The 18,974-nt window shown below is 33.4% G+C and overlaps 3 protein-coding genes across 13 annotated transcripts in view; 1 reads left to right on the forward strand and 2 right to left on the reverse strand.

Moving 5' to 3' along the window:
• LOC116429164 (protein fem-1 homolog B) lies at positions 1–5,451 on the reverse strand. Of its 8 annotated transcripts, none has more exons than XM_031981776.2 (10): positions 5,307–5,451; positions 3,902–4,888; positions 3,190–3,536; positions 2,970–3,130; positions 2,724–2,884; positions 2,317–2,466; positions 1,945–2,180; positions 1,738–1,854; positions 1,498–1,604; positions 1–1,304 (listed from the first exon to the last, which is right to left on the reverse strand). In XM_031981776.2, the coding sequence occupies exons 2-10, from the start codon at positions 4,448–4,450 to the stop codon at positions 1,153–1,155; spliced, it is 1,980 nt and encodes a 659-aa protein (XP_031837636.1). In that variant the 5' UTR covers positions 4,451–4,888; positions 5,307–5,451; the 3' UTR covers positions 1–1,152. The 8 variants fall into 8 exon arrangements, with proteins under 8 accessions (XP_031837636.1, XP_031837639.1, XP_031837633.1 ...); XM_031981779.2 differs by having other exon boundaries at positions 5,287–5,359; XM_031981773.2 differs by lacking the exon at positions 5,307–5,451 and adding an exon at positions 5,086–5,280.
• Positions 5,185–14,670, forward strand: MED14 (mediator complex subunit 14). The gene is made up of 19 exons (XM_031981771.2): positions 5,185–5,755; positions 6,685–6,865; positions 7,074–7,206; positions 7,301–7,474; positions 7,566–7,871; positions 7,953–8,611; positions 8,697–9,064; positions 9,149–9,571; positions 9,636–9,779; positions 9,901–10,044; positions 10,121–10,293; positions 10,378–10,572; positions 10,664–10,927; positions 11,129–11,375; positions 11,555–11,925; positions 12,007–12,165; positions 12,239–12,508; positions 12,596–12,859; positions 13,322–14,670. Exons 2-19 carry the CDS (start codon positions 6,717–6,719, stop codon positions 13,484–13,486), a joined length of 4,608 nt encoding a protein of 1,535 aa, XP_031837631.1. The 5' UTR covers positions 5,185–5,755; positions 6,685–6,716; the 3' UTR covers positions 13,487–14,670.
• Tsp66E (Tetraspanin 66E) overlaps positions 14,399–18,974 on the reverse strand; it is a 27,063-nt gene continuing 22,487 nt past the window's right edge. For 3 of the 4 annotated variants that reach the window (XM_031982271.2, XM_031982274.2, XM_031982272.2), the window contains exons 6-10: positions 18,238–18,345; positions 17,238–17,402; positions 16,546–16,687; positions 16,279–16,347; positions 14,399–15,537 (exon numbers count right to left, since the gene is read on the reverse strand). In XM_031982271.2, the coding sequence (XP_031838131.1) occupies positions 16,310–16,347; positions 16,546–16,687; positions 17,238–17,402; positions 18,238–18,345 (453 nt within the window). In that variant the 3' untranslated portion in view covers positions 14,399–15,537; positions 16,279–16,309. The remainder of the gene's footprint in view (positions 15,538–16,278; positions 16,348–16,545; positions 16,688–17,237; positions 17,403–18,237; positions 18,346–18,974) is intronic. The other variant, XM_031982275.2, reaches the window with a different exon arrangement.

Below are 18,974 nucleotides of genomic sequence, written 5' to 3' on the forward strand. Positions count from 1 at the left end.
TTAAATATGGACTTTTGTTTTCATTGTTTATTGTTTTATGTTAACAAACACAATACATTTCATACATAAAGTAGATAATTTTCCTTACCTAAGTTAGTATCAACAATGTTAATTATAGATTTTATGCTATTCTAAAAGTCATTCATTTCACAGATTAACATATATGTCAACCAATTAATTAAATCTACTTTTACAATTATAAAATTAACTATTAGTTTTAACAAGGAGACCGCATGAAGTATTACGCACTGACTTTCATGAACCTTGTATGTTCAGTAAATAAGTAAAGAAAAAAATGTAAATACAAATATTTATGAAAATTAAAACACTGAAATATTTATGTGTATACTTTTTGGATCATAAGAAATTCAATTTCAACACAAAATAATAAACATGATTTTATTACGTGTTACATTATATCAATGTTTTCACATTTTTATTAACCATAATTAACAATCTAATAATTCTATGACAAAACTTTGTTAAGACAATGTTAATATATTTCGAAATATGTTTAAATGCTTCTCTTAGATAATAAAATAATAAGAGGTAGTTAAAGGATTTATATTCTCCAAGATAATAATAATTTTAACTATTTTAATTAGGCTCACAAATAGACAAAGTTAACATCTTCATGCCACATGTTACAAACGAAATGTCTATAGCCATGTTATAAATTATATGTTTCAGATATTTGCCTGTTTACAAAGTTTTATTAAATTCGTTTCGTAACATTTCAGTGTGATCTCCTTGTGAGCTTGATTATTCAAAAGTTATAATATTTGTTTGTACAAAGCAGGTTTTACCTATAGAAATAACTATCACACAATTCGTTATTCTTAAAAATAACTCGTTATTCATATATAACAACATAAACATATTTTTTGTGTTTTTAATTTTAAAAAACTTCACAGTTAATTAATACACAAATTATTATTGGATAACTGTCTACTATCATATTGACTATGTGAATCATTATTTTGAGATTTTGTAAATTAACTTTCCTAAAAAGTTTACATCATCAAAAAATAAATCTTTTATGTAATTTCGTTATTACTAAAATCTTATTACATAATTGTATAATTTTTATGCAATTAGTTTTATAATATATTCATTAAAAAGTTTATCATTGATACGATAATGATGTCAACCTTAATTACCTCCTGGTCCATGTAGTTCAATAAAACTTTCCAAGGAACGTGGTACTTTTTCATGATATGATAAGTTATGAGCTTTTATTACCTTTGCAGCTATACATTTTAACGATAACTTTCTCTGGGTCCTCAATATTATTTCTGCCTCACCTGCATATGTAAAATAATACAGATCAACAATTTGTTATTTAATTTAAATAAAGAAAATCTCCTTATATCAAATAACATACACACTACTATTAATTTCATTAATAACACATATTTTCATTTTGACTTTTGGAATATCTTCAACCAAAACTAACTTGGGGATCAAATTGTTAAGTTTCTTTAAATATACTGATACCTGCAATAGCTGCAGCATAAGGTGTTTCGCCCATACTGTTTACAGTGTCCATATGTGCTCCAGCTTCTATAAGCTCCATAATAATAGAATAAAGAGTGTCGAAATCACTGTAACATTTGAAGAATATATTTAGTAACTTGTTCACAACTATTTATTTAGGAATTTAACGTATTTAAAGAATCCATCAGTTTTTACTTTTTTTCTTTTTCTGGAGGAGGAAAGTGTAATAATTAATCGTACCTAATTGATTTTTTGCAACCAACAATTATGTGCAATGGAGTATTCCTATCATTGTCCATTGCATTTACGTCAGCTCCACAACGTATAAGTAGTTTTGTTGTCGCAGCACACGGAAATCTATTGAAAACAATTTAAAAATCTTATTAGTATAAGAAAGGGTAAAAAAGAAATGTTTAATTTACTTATATTAAAAAATTTTGTTCTGACTTGCAAGCGTCGTTGATATAGAAATCATCCACAGGCGTCTCGGCATTTACAGCGAGATGTAGTAATGTTTGTCCATCCTTTAAACGCGTTTGCAGAAGACACAGTTTATGAACTAAACAACGTGCCTTTATTTTTTCCTGTTCTGTGTATCGACTTTCGTTCAATGTTAAAAGTTTCGTTACTATTGATAATATGTATAATGTGCTTATAATATTTGATTTCATTTCCTCCTGCGTCTTGAAAAGATTTTTTAAAAACATTGATTAACATATAATTTAACGAAAAAAAAGATTGAAGTTAAAATGTATAATTGTATCAATATATAACAGATTATCTACAAACTTTCTTATTTCAACTTACTGTTCAACTTACTATTTCAACATACTGTTCGATATCTTCTTCGGAAACAGAAACACTGATTACAGATTTATTGCGGTCAAGTTCTGTTACACAAGCCTGCAGAACGCTCAAAACCTGAGAGAAATCAAAATCCACTCCCACGTGTATCATTTGTGAGAATACCTATAAATAATACCACGAAAAAAAAAGAAGAAAAACATTAAAAACCTGAATACAATGATTTAAATGGTATTTTCTCGAAATATAGAGGTGCCTGTTTAGTAGTTACAGAATTAGAAATTTATCACCTTCAATGTAAGTGGTAATCAAGTGCTCCATCCTCTCTCCTTGAAGCTAAGTCCAAAAACTGATGAGGAAAAAATGTAACCACTAAGTAATCACCACTATATACGCAACATATAAATACTTGAAAATTATACCTGTGCAAACCTAAGAAGATCCTTCACAACGGAAACATTATTTAATTGTTTCAGATACAAAGCATGAAGCCATAGATCGATACATCTATCAAATTTAGCATTGTCTGCAAATACCGCTCCTCTGAATACTATATGATTTGGTACTGCTGGATTATGTTGCCCTATCATTAAAATTTAATAAAAATAGATAATACATAAGCAATTAATAAAATGTAATACGTTTTTCTAAAAAAAAAAGATAAAAACCTAAGATTCTTTCTCGAATAGCTAATGACTCCATATTGAGAGCATTCGGATTAACCCTAATGCGTTCGAATTCTTCCAATGTTTCGCATTCTTTCCAATTACCATATGCTTTCACTGGTTCGCCTAAACGTTTATAAATAATGTTGTCAGGATCGCTAAACCTGTAATATTGAACAATTATTCAATTGATTTCAAATTACATACCACTATTTATACACACCTAAGCTCCATTGCTTTTCGTAAATATCTGTATGCTTTTGCTAAAGGATCGCTGCCTTCAGAGACACTGTTAGAATAAGAAGCACCTAAGAGTTCGTATGCTTCAATTATTTCTTCTTTACTAACTTCTGTATATTTTATTAAACATTCCACAACATCAGTTCTGGTACGTTCTGCTGCTACTGTTAATGGTGTCATTCCATTATCGTCCTTTGTCATTTTTGCTCCAAATTTTAATAATTCACAAATTATGGCAATATGCCCGCATTTAGAAGCTAAGTGCAAAGCTGTGGAACCATATTTTGATTTTTCATTTGGATTTGCACCTTGTTCTAAAAGAAATGTCACCTGTTTTGGTATAAAATAAAATTAAAATTGCTGAAATTAATTATATTATTTTATCCATTTATGATTCTATGCAGACTCTGATTTAATATTATATTTCGTTCTAGCCAGTAATTTCAAATCTTCTTGTTCATAAAAGGTACTGTTGTCATGTTTCTTAATTAAACAGTTTCTTAAGTAATTTCTTAAAGCAAAACATGGAAAAGGTAAGAAATACATTGTGTGTAAAAAATATAAGAAAAAATATGTGTTGATACAATGATAATACTTAGAAAAGACTAAATATTACTAAATATGACTGGAACGAAAACAGAAGAGTTCCTTGAACCACAATGACTTTTTATTATTGAACTTATAATTATACTTACAACATCAACATGACCTTTATACGATGCAATCATTAGGCACGTATTATTATAATGATTTGTGATGTTCATATCAGCGTTATGTTCCATTAAATATTTAGCTATATCTAATCGTCCATCGAAACAAGCCGCTCTCAAAGGAGTCGATTGACTTTCAGTCGGATGATTTACATTCGCACCTGCTTTTACTAAAGTTTTCACAACTGTCAAGTGTCCTGCACCAGCAGCACACCAAAGTGCACTTGCTTTTTCAATAACACTTCCATCAAATTTCACTGTTCCTTCTTGTTCTAAATCAGGTTTAAATTTATCAAGTAATATTGTAACTACTTGATCATGACCATATCGGGCAGCAATTATTAAAGGTGTACATTGTTGTCCATCTTTTTCTAACACTTTCTGATTAATCAGCTGATTAACTTGTTCAGGAGACTTAGAACTGAGAAGATCATAAAGGGCAATAGCCATACCCTCTTTAGCAGCATAATAAACACGTGTTATAAGTGATTGTGACACTTCTATCGAATCTTCATTTGAATTATTCACTTCCATTTTGTTAACTGTTCTCTCGTATATTATAAACAACGAGTAGAGATGCTTTTACGTTAAGCTACCGTTGTGAAATTTCTCGATGACACTTAACCCCAAATTCTCCATACTACACATCAGATTTCAGACAAAGCTTTAAAAGTTATTTTAAGAATATACAAAAACATATCAGTATTCTCGCATAAAAATAACATTTAACTTTGTTTAACCTTGTTTAGCGAGCGTTGTTGCAATCATTGCTATTTTTGTAATTGATCAGTTAGTTATTTTCAAACTTGTAATATATATTGCACGATTAGTCATTAGAAAATTTTCGGCATTTCTTTTGTTTCTCAATCTTTCTTTGTCCCGGTAATGAATTTAGAACGATTCCTATTATCCTTGAAATTTATCGTTGCGCATTTGAAAAATCTAAGAAATTGCGTTTTCGGCTCGGTCCATCTGAAATTCAATAAAGAAAAATTCTCATAGATAGATAAAGATTTAATGGGTGAATTTAGCAGAAATATCAGCTGCGTTTCTGCGAATGTCAAACATCTCGTGAGTGATCTAGGAAAAATACAAATTACAAAAAGTATCTATTATCATAAGCATCGTAAATGACGTAGATAAGACAAAGGGAAATAAAACGAACACACTTGGGGATAACAATTTCCACCCCACTACGAAAATTCTTTGTGTTTCTGGATTTAATAGTCTCTTTCTCTCTCTATCTCGATATATGTACATAACTGTACTAAACGCTATAATACTAGTGCTGCCAAATCTGCGTCTTATTTACGAAGTTTACTACGGAATACGATATTCAAAGAGAAATGGATAAAAACGTATAACAGAACTTATTTCTAAGTTGTATTACTATATATGAATTTCCGTTTAATACGATGCGACCATCCATTGAGATATATTTTTAAATATAAATTGAACCGTGTTCAACTAAAATATGGGTGTGGGATACGGGAAAGTCTGATACAAAAATGCCTCTATCGGAGATCCTTAACATTAATTGACACCGAATTACTTTCCAAAAGCAATAATGATATAGATCGCGTGGAATATGTAAAATATAATCTGCTCGACTAAAATAAAGGAAAGTACCATTTCTGTTTATTATTCAAATGTATAGGAAGTCATCAACTTCATTCACCGAAGAAACGATTCATTGAGAAACACCGAAAAAAAACGCAAAATATTAGTAACTCTTCCATCTTAGCTTTTTTATACTTCATGATCAATTTGAAAAGGTAGCTGCTTTCACCTCGGTACTGTGTCGTCGGAGTGTTAAATATTGAAAAATAAATGTTACAGGTAAAATTATATTCTTTATTACTATATTCTTCTATTGTTATTAGTTATTTTTTATATATAATTTTATTGACTATGAAGCTGTAAGTATAGAAACGAGTAACCAATTTTTCTGTTTATATTTGTTTAACAAATCAATTTACATCGTTGGATAGATGTATTGTGCTTAATTAATGTCAGATAATTAAACAATATTAATGAAACGATCATATAAAATTGAAAGGTATGAAAAGTGCATTTAGAAAATGTGGTGTTATCATAATATTGTGAAAGACAAAAATGTGAATATGAAAAATGTGTTTTGATAACCATAAATGATCAGAAACCTTAAATATTAATAGAGATATAATACAATTGTGTAATACTAGGTACTACAACGAAGTTCTGAGATTGATAAGATAATATTAATATTAAATGAGCATGTATTACAAATGTATTTAAAATTTTACTTCTATCTTGTGTAAGCATTCCCAATGAAAATTATGATGAATTTGTGCACAAAACTTGATAAAATTGTTATGTGGTCATGTATAATGTTATAAATTGTATATAGTAAATTCTAATAATAATTGAAATCCAAAGAAGAAATAAACTTCTTGGGAAAAGTAAGTTATATTTATATACCGTCAAGATCAATAATACAGAAATGAAAATTTTATCTAAAGATTATACTTTTAGCATTTGAATATTAAATTATAGGCTATAATTAGTTTTGGGATCGTTGAAGTAATTTAACAAGAAGTATGTGTATTGCTTCTGACCAAAGAATACTTTCAAAGGAATAATGATAAATCATTGAATTGATCATTGCAGCTTATTTAATTTAAGTAGATTAGAAAGATTAGACACTGATGTTATACAATATAATATAAAATGTTTTTATATTTTATAAGGAAATATTTCAATTGTTTTAATTATAATGATTTTCCAAGTTCTAGTTCCTTTGAATAAACTAAGGCACAAAATGGCTCCAGTGCCTTTGGAGGGTCATCAAACTCCTGTTACCAATAACATCCCACAGGAAGGAAATCGTGGTGGTTCCATTTCTCTTGGCATACTTATCGATTTCATTATTCAACGCACTTATCATGAACTTACGGTTTTGGCTGAATTGTAAGAAAACTTACATTATTAAGAAAAAATTATTTTGTTATTAAAATAAACATAAACTTAAGTATAAATGAATAATAGATTAAATAGATGATTTGGTAGAGCAAAGTTATAAGTATATTCAATTCTAATGAAAATTTATGTATTTCAAGTATGAATATATTATAAATGCAAAATGTTCAAATTGAAATACATGTAAATATATTTACAGATTACCAAGAAAAACTGACATGGAACGAAAGATAGAGATTTACAATTTCTCGGCTAGAACTAGGCAACTTTATGTACGATTACTTGCATTGGTTAAATGGGCAAACAGTGCTTCCAAAGTTGACAAATCTGCGGTACAGTGAAAATATTATTTTTTATTACACGATTTTCATATATTTATATAGTGAATGTAATGATTAAATAACTAAACTATTTCCTTTTCAACAGCATATAATGGCCTTTTTGGATAAGCAGTCACTGTTGTTTGTCGATACAGCTGATATGTTGGCACGTATGGCTCGAGAAACACTAGTTCATGCTAGGTTACCTAATTTCCATATTCCTGCAGCAGTGGAAGTTCTAACAACTGGAACATACAGTCGTTTACCAGCATGCATAAGAGTATGTTAAAATTATGAATATCTATCAATGTATATTTAAAGGAGGTATGATTTTAAAGTCGATACTAATAATAAAAATCTATTTTTAATAGGAAAGGATTGTCCCTCCAGATCCAATTACACCTGCAGAAAAAAGGAGTACACTTCAAAGACTAAATCAAGTTATTCAACATAGATTAGTAACGGGAAATCTACTTCCACAGATGCGGAATTTAAAAATTGAAGCTGGAAGAGTAACATTTCTTGTAGAACAAGAATTTTCAGTGTCGCTTACGGTTATGGGAGATGGACCATCTGTACCTTGGCGGTTATTGGAATTGGAGATTTTAGTTTCAGATAGGGAAACGGGAGATGGCAAAGCTTTAGTTCATCCTTTGCAAACGCGATATGTGCATCAAGTACTATCCTCATTCTAAATTTTCATATTAAATATATATTTTTTCTCTTTTGGTAATAAACAAATTAATTTTAATTACCAGGTGGTTCAATCAAGATTGGCAGAAAGTACAAATCCATTATCTGAAGTTTATCACATATTACATTATTTTTGCCAGTCGCTTCAATTAGAAGTATTGTACTCTCAAACGTTACGATTAATACGAGATAGATTAGATGATCACATTCACGTGGATGAGTACACACCAGGGAAATGTCTGTCTGTGTCATATTGGAGAGAGTTAACTAGTAAAGATCCTAGATCAGAATTAGGATATAAGCTTACGGTGCAAGTGGATCAGCATGATCCAGCTAGATCACTTGCTATAGTACATGTTCCATCGTTAGGTAGCAAAGAGAGTGAAATAGCAGACAGAGCGATCAGATCAGACCAGTTAGCAATGGAATGTTTATTGGTGCATACAATTTATGTGCGCACTAGAAGTAGGTTATTAGATTTGAAACAAGAATTGCAATCAATGTTAAAAGATGTTGAGTGTACTCTAGCTGGTTCACCTGCTATTCTGTCTGTTCCCATTTTGCAACCTTGCTTGAGAGCCGAGCATCTTTTAGTTACCGTTGATACTCATACTGGAATGTTGCAATGTCATGTGCCACAGTATGACGCACCTCTGGTTCCTGAATTGACTGCTACTTTAAATGGCGATCATTCTCGATTACCGACCTTAATATCAGAACTCAGGTAATTCTTTCATTTCATATTTCTCTTTCTTTTTTAAAATTCATTGTCTTTTTCTTATGTTACATTATTTTCTTGGATATTCTAGATTCTGGATAACACAAAGAAGATGCGAAAAGACACTGCAACATCTTCCAGCAACTTCTCACGAACGATTGCCAATCCTTCATCATCCTGAACATCCAATGTCAAAAATTAGCAGACATCGTATGTTCGTTCAATTACATCGGCATCCCACAGTGATTTTAATAGTGGCATTTAAAGAGAAAGAAAGTTCACCGTGCGAAATAGAATGCTCATTTTACCTTGCTGTAGTGAAACATAGTTCCGTGGAGGACGATCCTCACGACGACAGTATCGAAACGGAGATTCCAAAAATGTATTTGAAAGTTCAAACTTTAATCGAGTTCGATACTTTCGTCATAACTCATGGCCCTTTCACCAGTGTTGATAACGGTTCGTTTTTTATTAATTTATTATAATTGATTCTCAAGTTAATCTGAATGAAGATGAAAGCAAATTGATCTGAATATGTTACAGAAGCTACCGAAGTAAACTCTAACAAACGCAGAAGCACAGGACCTAGTGGAAGGACCGACGCAAGCACTACGTTACAGAACAGACGATCTAAGCAGCCTGCATACTTTATTCCGGAGTTAGCACACGTAGTCGCCCTTTGCGATGAGAGAATACCCTTTGTAACGTTGGCTCAAGAGTTAACTAAAAGAGATATAGCACATCAGGGATTACAAGTAGAAGCAAATGCTACTGCGTTAGTTCTGAAATTGGTTCAACTACCTGCTCCGTCTACTATAATTGGTTCTAGTTGCTCTTGGCAAGCACTTTTTAAAAGATTGCTCAGCGTATCGATTAGAGTTCAAGGTAAAGGCATGGCCAAAACTTGGATGGCTGAATTCGTATTTCACGGCAGTCCTTTGTCTAGTAATCATCCAAAGGAACAAGGTAATACAAACATATAACTTTAAATAATTCAATGAATTTTAAACGACGCTCTCGTTTCTCTTAGGTCTTCGGAGACCGGTATATTTTCAGTACGAAATGGGAACAGCGGATACTATGTCACGTACAGTGGACGCACTGCTTAACGATTGGGCACAAATTGTACACCTCTATTCGTTGGTTCATGATTTAGCAGAATACTTTAAAATGGGTACGTCGATATAAAACGTATTTGAGACTCTCTCTGTACAAAGTATACGTTTTATTTAAAATATCTACTATGAATATGCAATATAAAACCGTAATAAGGAACTCTATTTTTATGTATTTAGAGAAATACAACCTGCGCAACATGGTTAGTATAAAATCATACAACTACAGTAAATTAGTCCTGGCGTATGGTGCTAATCGTGGAGCAACTGTTACCATACAATGGAACACAAACGATAAAGCGTTCAAACTGATTTTTGGAAAGAGTAAGTATCGAATAAACATGTTATCGATGAATTTGCTTCACAATAAATTACAAATAATTTTCCTATGAATACACAGGTCCAACAAGCACTGTAGCTAATGCGCATTCCATTATGAAGGAACAGCTTGAAGCTCATTTAAATAGGCACAGAAATTTAGCACAACTTATACATATTCTCCATGAAACACTTCAGCCACTTACATCTATTAGCAAACTACCTATGATTCCACAACTTTGTGTTTACAATTTGGTAAGATTATCAAATCACTTATTTTCACACTTGGATTTTAATGGTATCGAAGTGTATTTATTAATTATACGTTTCTTTTTATAGCGACCTCAAATACCAGTACAAACTTTTACTATTATGCCGCAGTGTGTAACCCTAGTGAGAATTGCATATCAGGGAATGTACTGTTTAGAGCTGCGGTTACGTGGAGGTGGTTTGATAAGCCTCAGGGATGGAGCTTACAGTCGCTTCGATAGGAGTTACGTCGTCGACGAATTTACACCAACGCAAGGACTGAAGGTACACAATTTTAAAACATGTTTACGATCATTCGTTTTATTATCCATCAAATATTCCATCGGGCGTTCGTCATTTAATTTTGTTTCTGTAGGCCTTTTTGTCTAAATACGTAGACGAAAGTGCAGTTTTCCGTAGAAGGTCTCAGTCAGAAGATGACAATCCTCCTTCTCCTGTAACGATGGACAGCGACGGTGGCAGTGGAAGTGGAAATGTAGGTTTCCTGAGTCATCATAGAAGTGGCCCACAATCACCTGCACAGCAAAGGGATGGATTAAGGTTTCATCCGCCACTCACTCCACCTTCTGGCAGCAATCCTCATACGCCAGCTAGCCCGCATACTACCAATATATCACAGGTACTTCTCGTACTCTTTCTTTTGTGCTAATGCATGTTTGAACATACTACCAATTAAAAGTGTGATATCAAATTTGTAATGGGAAGGAGAGACGATACTATTCATCAAGGATTTAATAAACTTTTTCATTAATTCTACACTTTTGACTAGGAGTGTGTGTGAATCTGAATATTTTAATAACTCTTTCTTGAATTTCCATAGACGAATCAGCATCAGAGTTTTGGTAGCAGTCCGGCTACTTCCTTCAATCTGGCTTCACCGCCGTCTCTTCCACCCAATACACCCAATATGCTACCACATCCCTCACCTGGCTCTGGATTGGTTGCCAACAGCCCTTTGAATCCAATGCACGTCCCTAGTCCGGCTGGCTTGATGCCTACGTCTTCACCAGGACCATGCAGTAATGTTCAGGTTGGGCATTCTCCTGCAGGATCCTTTATGCAAACTGGTACGAAATAAAAGAAATAGATTTATGCATTTTATTCGTAGTAACATTTCATTCTCATTAGAATTTACAAATAATTCATTCGCACGTGTTTCTATATCAGCCACTTCCTTGGTTTTATTCTAATTATATTATTGTATTTTTCATTACAATATTTTCATATTCCATTATTATTTGCACAGGGCACATAGACGGAAGTCCTTTCCCATCTTCACAAAGTATGGCTTCGCCGGCAGCATCCAATTGGCCAGGTTCTCCCAACGTGCCAAGGCCGTCTCCAGCACGTCCAGCACAGAGTCCAGGACATGCCGCGCTACATAGTCCTCAAGCATCGGATCATAAAACGGGAACGCATATTTCAAGAGTACTTCCGCAACGTTCGTGGGCCGGCGCGGTACCTACGTTACTTACTCATGAAGCTCTGGAATTACTTTGTTGCCCCTCTCCGCACCCTTCTGGACTTCCTGGTCCAGATCTCTCTCCGTTAGAAAGATTCCTAGGATGTATTTACATGCGTAGACAGTTCCAACGCTTCATACAGACAGACGATTGTGTAAGTTCTTTTATACTCTTACGTATTTACAGATACATTGTGGTTTAATTTGTTATACATCATTGTATAAATTCTGTACAGCTGACAGCAATCAACAGTACAGAGCCAGGAGTAGTACAGTTCAAAGTAGAGAGCCTTCAATGTCGAGTTGGTTTAAATCCGCAGCACTTGCAGTCGCTTCACATAAAAGTACAGCCTCTTCCGGAACATAAAGATCAGTGGACTCTCGAAGAACTACAAGTAATTCGTTGTTTAATCAATTATATTGTATTCTCTTTGTTTCTTTATATTTTTATTCATTGTCTTTTTGTAGATTATAGAAAAATTCTTTGATACACGAGCAGCAGCTCCACCATACAAACCGAATACCCTTTCCGCATTCGGTAGAATGTTGAACGTTCCGTTTAATGTCCTTAAAGACTTTGTACAAATAATGAAACTGGAATTGGTTCCTGGGTTGGTGCAACAACAACAACTCAAATGGAACGTACAGTGGTGTTTGAGGATTCCTCCTTCGAGTACTCCGATTGTACCCACTGGTATGGCAGCTGTGATTGTTTGTAGAAATAAAATCCTCTTCTTTGTAAGTAGATTTTCCATTTATAAAGGGGAAACCAGTCACCGTGAACCGTTCGCGTCTAACCTTGTCGACCGTTTGTTTACATTTCAGTTGCAAATAACAAGGATCGGGTTACCGTATCAGGGAGAGACACCTTCGTTAATTTTACCGTTAGTTTATGATGTTAGTACAAATCTAACACAATTGGCAGAGAAAAGAGATCCTAGTCCTGCTTCCGCCATGGCTGCAGCATCGCTCCAGTTGAAAAGATTTGCTGAATACGGTGCAAACCAATCCGAATGTTCTCTTTTTCCTGCTGTAAGAGACTTATTAGCTAATTTAACTCTTCCATCGGAACCACCAGTTATGCCTCAGGTAAATCATTAGATTATAAAAACTTATAGATTATAAAACGTATAAATATTACATTCATTTTTGGCTTTCGGGTGAGATCCGTGTCCAATAGGAATATTTTCTCAACGTTTCGCCGGCATTGCAGCTGACTTCATCAGGGGGATAAAGGCACACTGATACTGGTGTGTGTCTTGGAAGACTTTCTTTAAATATGTACCCTGTTCATGTTCCGGATCGGTGGTTACCAATCATTTTAATTGGTCAGCTGAACAATTAAAAAAAAAAAAAAAAAAAAGCCAGCTGCAATGCCGGTGAAACGTTGGGAAAATATTCCTATTGGACACGGATCTCACCCGAAAGCCAAAAATGAATGTAATAATATTCTAGGTCGTGAAAGCATCAAGACTACTAACATATAAATAGCTTTAAAAAATAATAATAAATAAAGATGTCGAGCGTATAATGATAAATTGATTTTTGTAGGTGGTTCCGTCACCAGCAGGTGGACAGGTAACCCCGACTCAACAGATCCAAAGTCCTGCAATGCAGTTACATTCTCCTATGGCTGGAAACCAAGGTCCTCCGCAGGGTCCATATGGAATTCAGGGTATGCCACCAATGGGAATAATGGGTGGCCCACCTCAATAGGACCTACTTTACTCTCCTAGTCCCCTTTGTCTACCAAATCAGACAACATGGATCAACTGAGTTGAATCGCAATAATGTCCGTTTCGTAAGTTAGATTTTACGGACTAATCTGGGGAATTTTAGGAGAGAAAATTCAAAGAAAAATGTTCTACGCGAAACCAGATTGTGAACATTACAGTTGTAAAAAGTAGTTTAGCTAACAGTTTGTTTATAACGACTTGTACACATAACAGGAATAGCGTTTAAGGATAATCGAAGGACAATTGAAGGATAGAAGGATCGATGGATTCGTTGAAACTGTAATTTATGCAATTAATAAATTTACATTTAAAGTAATCCATCTATCCTTCGATTATCGAATATTATTCGCGTACACTTATTGCGCACTTTACTTTAACATTAGAATGATCGCAAGAAATCTTATGATGTATATTTTTTCAGAGTACAAATTTTACATTACACGAGTAAATAGATATTTTAAAATTTATTAGACATGTAGGCATTCATTTAATTACATGTCGTCATGTAATTGATCTTCTTTATTTTTATCTTCTTGATCACGATTTCACGCGTTTAATTTTATTCTTTTGAATGCTTACGACCAAAATTTTTTAATTCAATGAATTCCAGCAATTTATATCTATGATAAACTAGAAAATATTTTTGTATTATAAGTAACAACTGTGATACTAGGTGAGGTGTAAAGTAAATAAATTCTATAACTACACTTGAAATGATATTGTAGATGTTATAAAATAAAAGCAAACAATGTAACTTTTTGAACGTTAAACTCATAAGTAAGTAAGGAAATTTTACTTTAGCAAAATGGTTAATGTCGACAAACATAATTCGTTCAGAGCGCGTTCGTAATAATGTATTATTTATGTATATCATATTGAATATGAAATTAGATTTGTTATTTATTTTATTTTCCTTATTTCAAAATTGGCTTTTTGATACATACTTTTCGTTCGATAATTAATTTTTCTTTAGCAATATTACTACTACTACTATTACGACTACTACTGCTACTACTACTACTGCTACTACTACTATTACTACTACTACTGCTACTGCTACTGCTACTACTATTACTAATAATAACAATAATGACAAAGATTTTACACTACAAAAAATATTGTATCATAAAATAAAAAACTAAAAGTATAGTTTATACCATAAAATCGTATTATTTTATTATCCTAATGTTATCACTAAAGTTTCTTTATATTACTTAAGATATAGAGTTATTAGTCGTAAAACGTATTTTATATGATTGAATATATTTCCTAAAATAATTGAAAGGGGTTAGAAAGAACATTCCTTTTTTTTAGAAATAATACAAAATTTTTATCTTCTTTCACTTTGGAAAAGAGTACAAGTAAATAGTTCATATATAATTTTCAATTGTACAAAAAGTTGACTACAGGCTATCTATGCACACTAATATAATATACTAAATAAATCGTAATAAAATAATGCAGTATAATATATATTTTGTTTTAATATATTTCAATTACTTAATTATATTTACGCTTTAACTACTTTAAATATATACAAAGTGGTTTAACGCCAACAATATTGCTTTGCTCATTAAGTCTTAATTTTCCTTAGTTGGTTTTGTACTGGTTCATAGGACGAAGTAAATTGTTTCTCGTTTTGAAGTTAATTTAATTCCTAAATAATTTTAATCCAACAAAACCACTCATTTCTTTTCATTTTTTTTTGTTTTTTAATCTTTGTCAAACATCTTGGTTATTACTTTGAAAAAAGTAAAAAAGAAAATATTAAATAATAACAAAGACGTCTGAATTATTTCTCTATAATAGAAATAAAATTAAACAAGAAATTCTCGACTACATTAACATTTCTTTAAAAGTAGTTATAACGACAGTAAATTAGAGTACGAATAGTAAATGATGAATATACATCCTGGGCTAGTTTCAAGCAAGCGTAAACCAATGATTCACTTCTATGAAGAAAGATGCCAAGACGGTGTGAAGAGTTCGTTGTTAGTATATCTGGTCAACAGCAGCACCAACAAGTTAAAACTGTAAACGAAAATGTTTTGGATGCGCGGTATGAATTGATACAATTTTGAGAATTAACATTCCGATTTATCACGATTAGTTATATTCGTAAAACTCTTTCTGAAATCTTTCGCAGAGAGTATTGAAAATTTGTGCTCCGTGTTAGTCCTTTTACTGGTTTATGAGAGAAATTTTCCTACTGAAAACAATGTATTAAATCAAAGTTATACTACTTCAAGGAGACATGCTTCAATTAACATGTTTTGTGCCCAGACACGACTTCTTGAACAGACAACGTGGCTCATCGATGGTTCATATATTAATCGATATTATAAATATTGCAAATTAACAAAAAACATTACCTTCGTAACAATGTAAGTTTAATTTCCAGTATCCTTTAATCAATTGAACATATGCAAAGATAATCAAATAGAATAATTAACACAGACATCTATTACAAAGTTCTCATGTAAATGTCAAAGTTTATTAAAAATAGTACGAAGGTTAATCCCTTTTCTCCCCAGGTCATTTACATTTACCATTGATGAGTATCAAGATACGAAACAGTTTTGTTTGTTAAAATGATTTCATTTAAAAAATATTCTAACTAGTAATCGTGTATAATCGGATCTGAATGTTGTCAATGCGCATTGAACAATGTAAGATTGTATATCATTAGTCCGAGGTTTTCATGCAAGGTCTACGTGAAATGAAAAAAAAAAGGATTGAAATGTGAAACGCGCAACACCTTCGAAACCTTACTTGAAAAAGCAAACACCATCTTCGTCGCTGTTCACCAGGCCTGTCTCGACGACGACACGTCGATGCAAGCTAAAAGAATGTTTTTATCAAATTTCTCGGAGAAGTTTTTCTACATTTTCTAGAAGACGTCATCAGCCACTAGAGAAAAAAGTTTGCTTTGGTCGTTCCCCATTTTTCTGATGAGGGATTTGAACGTACTGCTCAAATATGCCAACGAGAAACTCTTTTTACCGATTGGAAGGCACTAAGTGAGAAGTGGAAGCCTACCATGTTGTGGCCGCCAATAACAGCAAGCCAGGTGCACGGCTAAAATAATCACCAGGATTTCAACAAACGCCAGACCTGCTGCCACACCGATTACTATCGCTGCGTTGTCTGTAATTGTCTTCATTATTGCATCGTAGCAGCCCTACAATTTTACAATGCGGTTAAACGAATATTCGTAAACTCCTAACACCTTGCTGACCGGTCACCGATTACTGGTCACCTTGCTAATTTCTATCCGAAAACAATCTAGATGTGTGTGAGTGCATTCTAGATTGTATTCATTAGTTTAACCCTCTGTAGGCCCATGTAACCTTTATTTTATTTTCCACTCAAAGTGGTGAATGAAATTAAGTAATCAGTTAACTTCAACTTTTATATGCCCAGGCGTGGAAGTTTGTCATACAAAATATATTTGTTTGATGGAATTATTGAAACTATTGAATACATTGTTAATTCGTATGCATATGTGGATATTTATTAATTTTCCACTGCACAGGTTTTATGATAATCACGAAGAAAAATTCGGCCCATAGAGAGTTAAATACATTTCAATCATTTTAGCATATTATATGCGATTAAAGTATGTATACTAACGTTGAAAGATGTTGTAAACAAATTCACCGGTCAGCAAGGTGTTAATAATGCTCAATGTTATTTTGAGTCTTTATAAAAGATAGTCTATGAAGGCTGACCTCTTTGTAATAAGAATTACTGGAAGTGGGGCTGATAGGGCAGGAAGGATCCTTCAGAACATTATTCTCCTTTATACAACACGCTTCAGGAACAACTTTGTCCGTGGACGTCCAGTTTTTACTCTCTCGGAAATCCAGGTAATTCTCTACTCCGCAACAATGTAGCTAAAAATATAAAACACAGCGTTGCTTTTCAACCAACGAACAAACAAGTCATTCATGCAACAATACCCCTAAACTTGTAAGCGATTCCGAGGTAGCAATTATTTGGGAATATGTTACAAGACTATTGCCTCACGCTAAGCGAAACAGAATATCTCCTGTTCATTTCTAAAGCAAATGCAACGACTACGATTACGCGTGAACTTTGATGTAGAAAATGAAAATAGTGAAGAGTAACGAAAGTCACGCAACGAAATTGCGACAAAGTAATGGCAAAACGATCGGGGCAATGAAAAAAGGCACATAAAGGAAAGATTTTCTAAGATACTCAAAAATCATGGTAAAGCGATAATTTAAAAGGTTACAATATTCCAAAAACGTTATTAATACAATTCCTTTTTTTAGGGGGGAAACTCGTTACTGATTTGAACAAAAAAACTGCATAAATTGAAATCAACTTAATGGCCAAATCGTGTTGCGTTTTATCTAATTTCCACCAAGAAAATCTCACCCATACGCAAGTACCTAGCGCTACTGTCATTTTTCACCGACGGATATTCGTGGCATTGACTTTGTTGCTCTCTGCTTCCAGGTACCGGTTGCACGTTATCGAAGCGCCGTTCTCTCTGAGGAATTGTTCAAATTGAAAGAAAGCACTCGTGGTGTACAGGTTCGGTAGTTTGAAAGGCTTACAAATTCAGGAGTTTCGCGTGAACGAACTGAAAGCTTGGAGCTTGTTAATCGAATCACGTTCACGGGTCTTCACGGAGGACCCGTCATGCATTTCGTTCCTCCTACACGCGTGCTCGATTAATCGATCAATAAAATCCTTAATAACCTGACTCATTAGGCCATCCCAAGCAACTGTAATTGTTTCTGTTTTGTCAATGTTGCTGGCATAATACTTGATCGTGGACTTGAGGAAGTCTTGCGTGCTCTTCTCTGCCTGAAACAATGCCAATAAACAAATTATCAAAATGAATCTTTATCGTTCACAAATACAGCGATGCTCGCTTAAATTGCACAGAATCCGCTCGGCTAAATTCCACTCTGTCTCCAGCTCAGAGTAACGTGATCCCAATAGACAATAAAAAATGAATACAACGAGGGAAACAGAGACAGAGGTTAAAGATACTGCACGAGTCAAATATAAACATTCAAACATTTCAATTGCAATAATTTTGCCTTCTCGATCGTAGTACCGATGGAACGTCCAGATTCTCCTCATTAAAACGAGTCCAAACACGACGCGAATCGGTCTAGTTTCATCCATTCGGTGCAAATGAACCTTTAATTACGTTAATTACATCGAGTCGGTAAAACTCGTCCGATTCCCGTCGTGTTTGGGCTCATTTTAATCACAACAATCTCAGAAAGTCATTACCACTACATTTGAGAGGATAAGGTCAAAACGACTGCAATTGGAATTTTCATTGTTTTTGTTTGATAAACAGATGCGCGCGACCGCTTTGAAGTCCCGCGTCTCGACCCTCGGTTTTCACGGTGTCATCCAGCTTCCACTCTCTATATCGATTCTCCGTCTGTCAGGCTGTGCTCCAGTCAATTCCTGGGAGC

The sequence above is a fragment of the Nomia melanderi genome, chromosome 3 (genome assembly GCF_051020985.1).
Source record: "Nomia melanderi isolate GNS246 chromosome 3, iyNomMela1, whole genome shotgun sequence".
NCBI lineage: Eukaryota > Metazoa > Arthropoda > Insecta > Hymenoptera > Halictidae > Nomia > Nomia melanderi.

Coding starts and splice junctions, on each gene's coding strand:
- LOC116429164 (XM_031981776.2), bottom strand. CDS start 4,450: ATGGAAGTGAATAATTCAAATGAAGATTCGATAGAAGTGTCACAATCA. Junction 2,467..2,723: donor ATCTTCTTAGGTTTGCACAG/GTATAATTTTCA, acceptor TATTATTTATAG/GTATTCTCACAAATGATACA. Junction 1,855..1,944: donor TATATCAACGACGCTTGCAA/GTCAGAACAAAA, acceptor TGTTTTCAATAG/ATTTCCGTGTGCTGCGACAA.
- MED14 (XM_031981771.2), top strand. CDS start 6,717: ATGGCTCCAGTGCCTTTGGAGGGTCATCAAACTCCTGTTACCAATAAC. Junction 7,475..7,565: donor GTTTACCAGCATGCATAAGA/GTATGTTAAAAT, acceptor TATTTTTAATAG/GAAAGGATTGTCCCTCCAGA. Junction 10,045..10,120: donor CAAACTGATTTTTGGAAAGA/GTAAGTATCGAA, acceptor ATGAATACACAG/GTCCAACAAGCACTGTAGCT.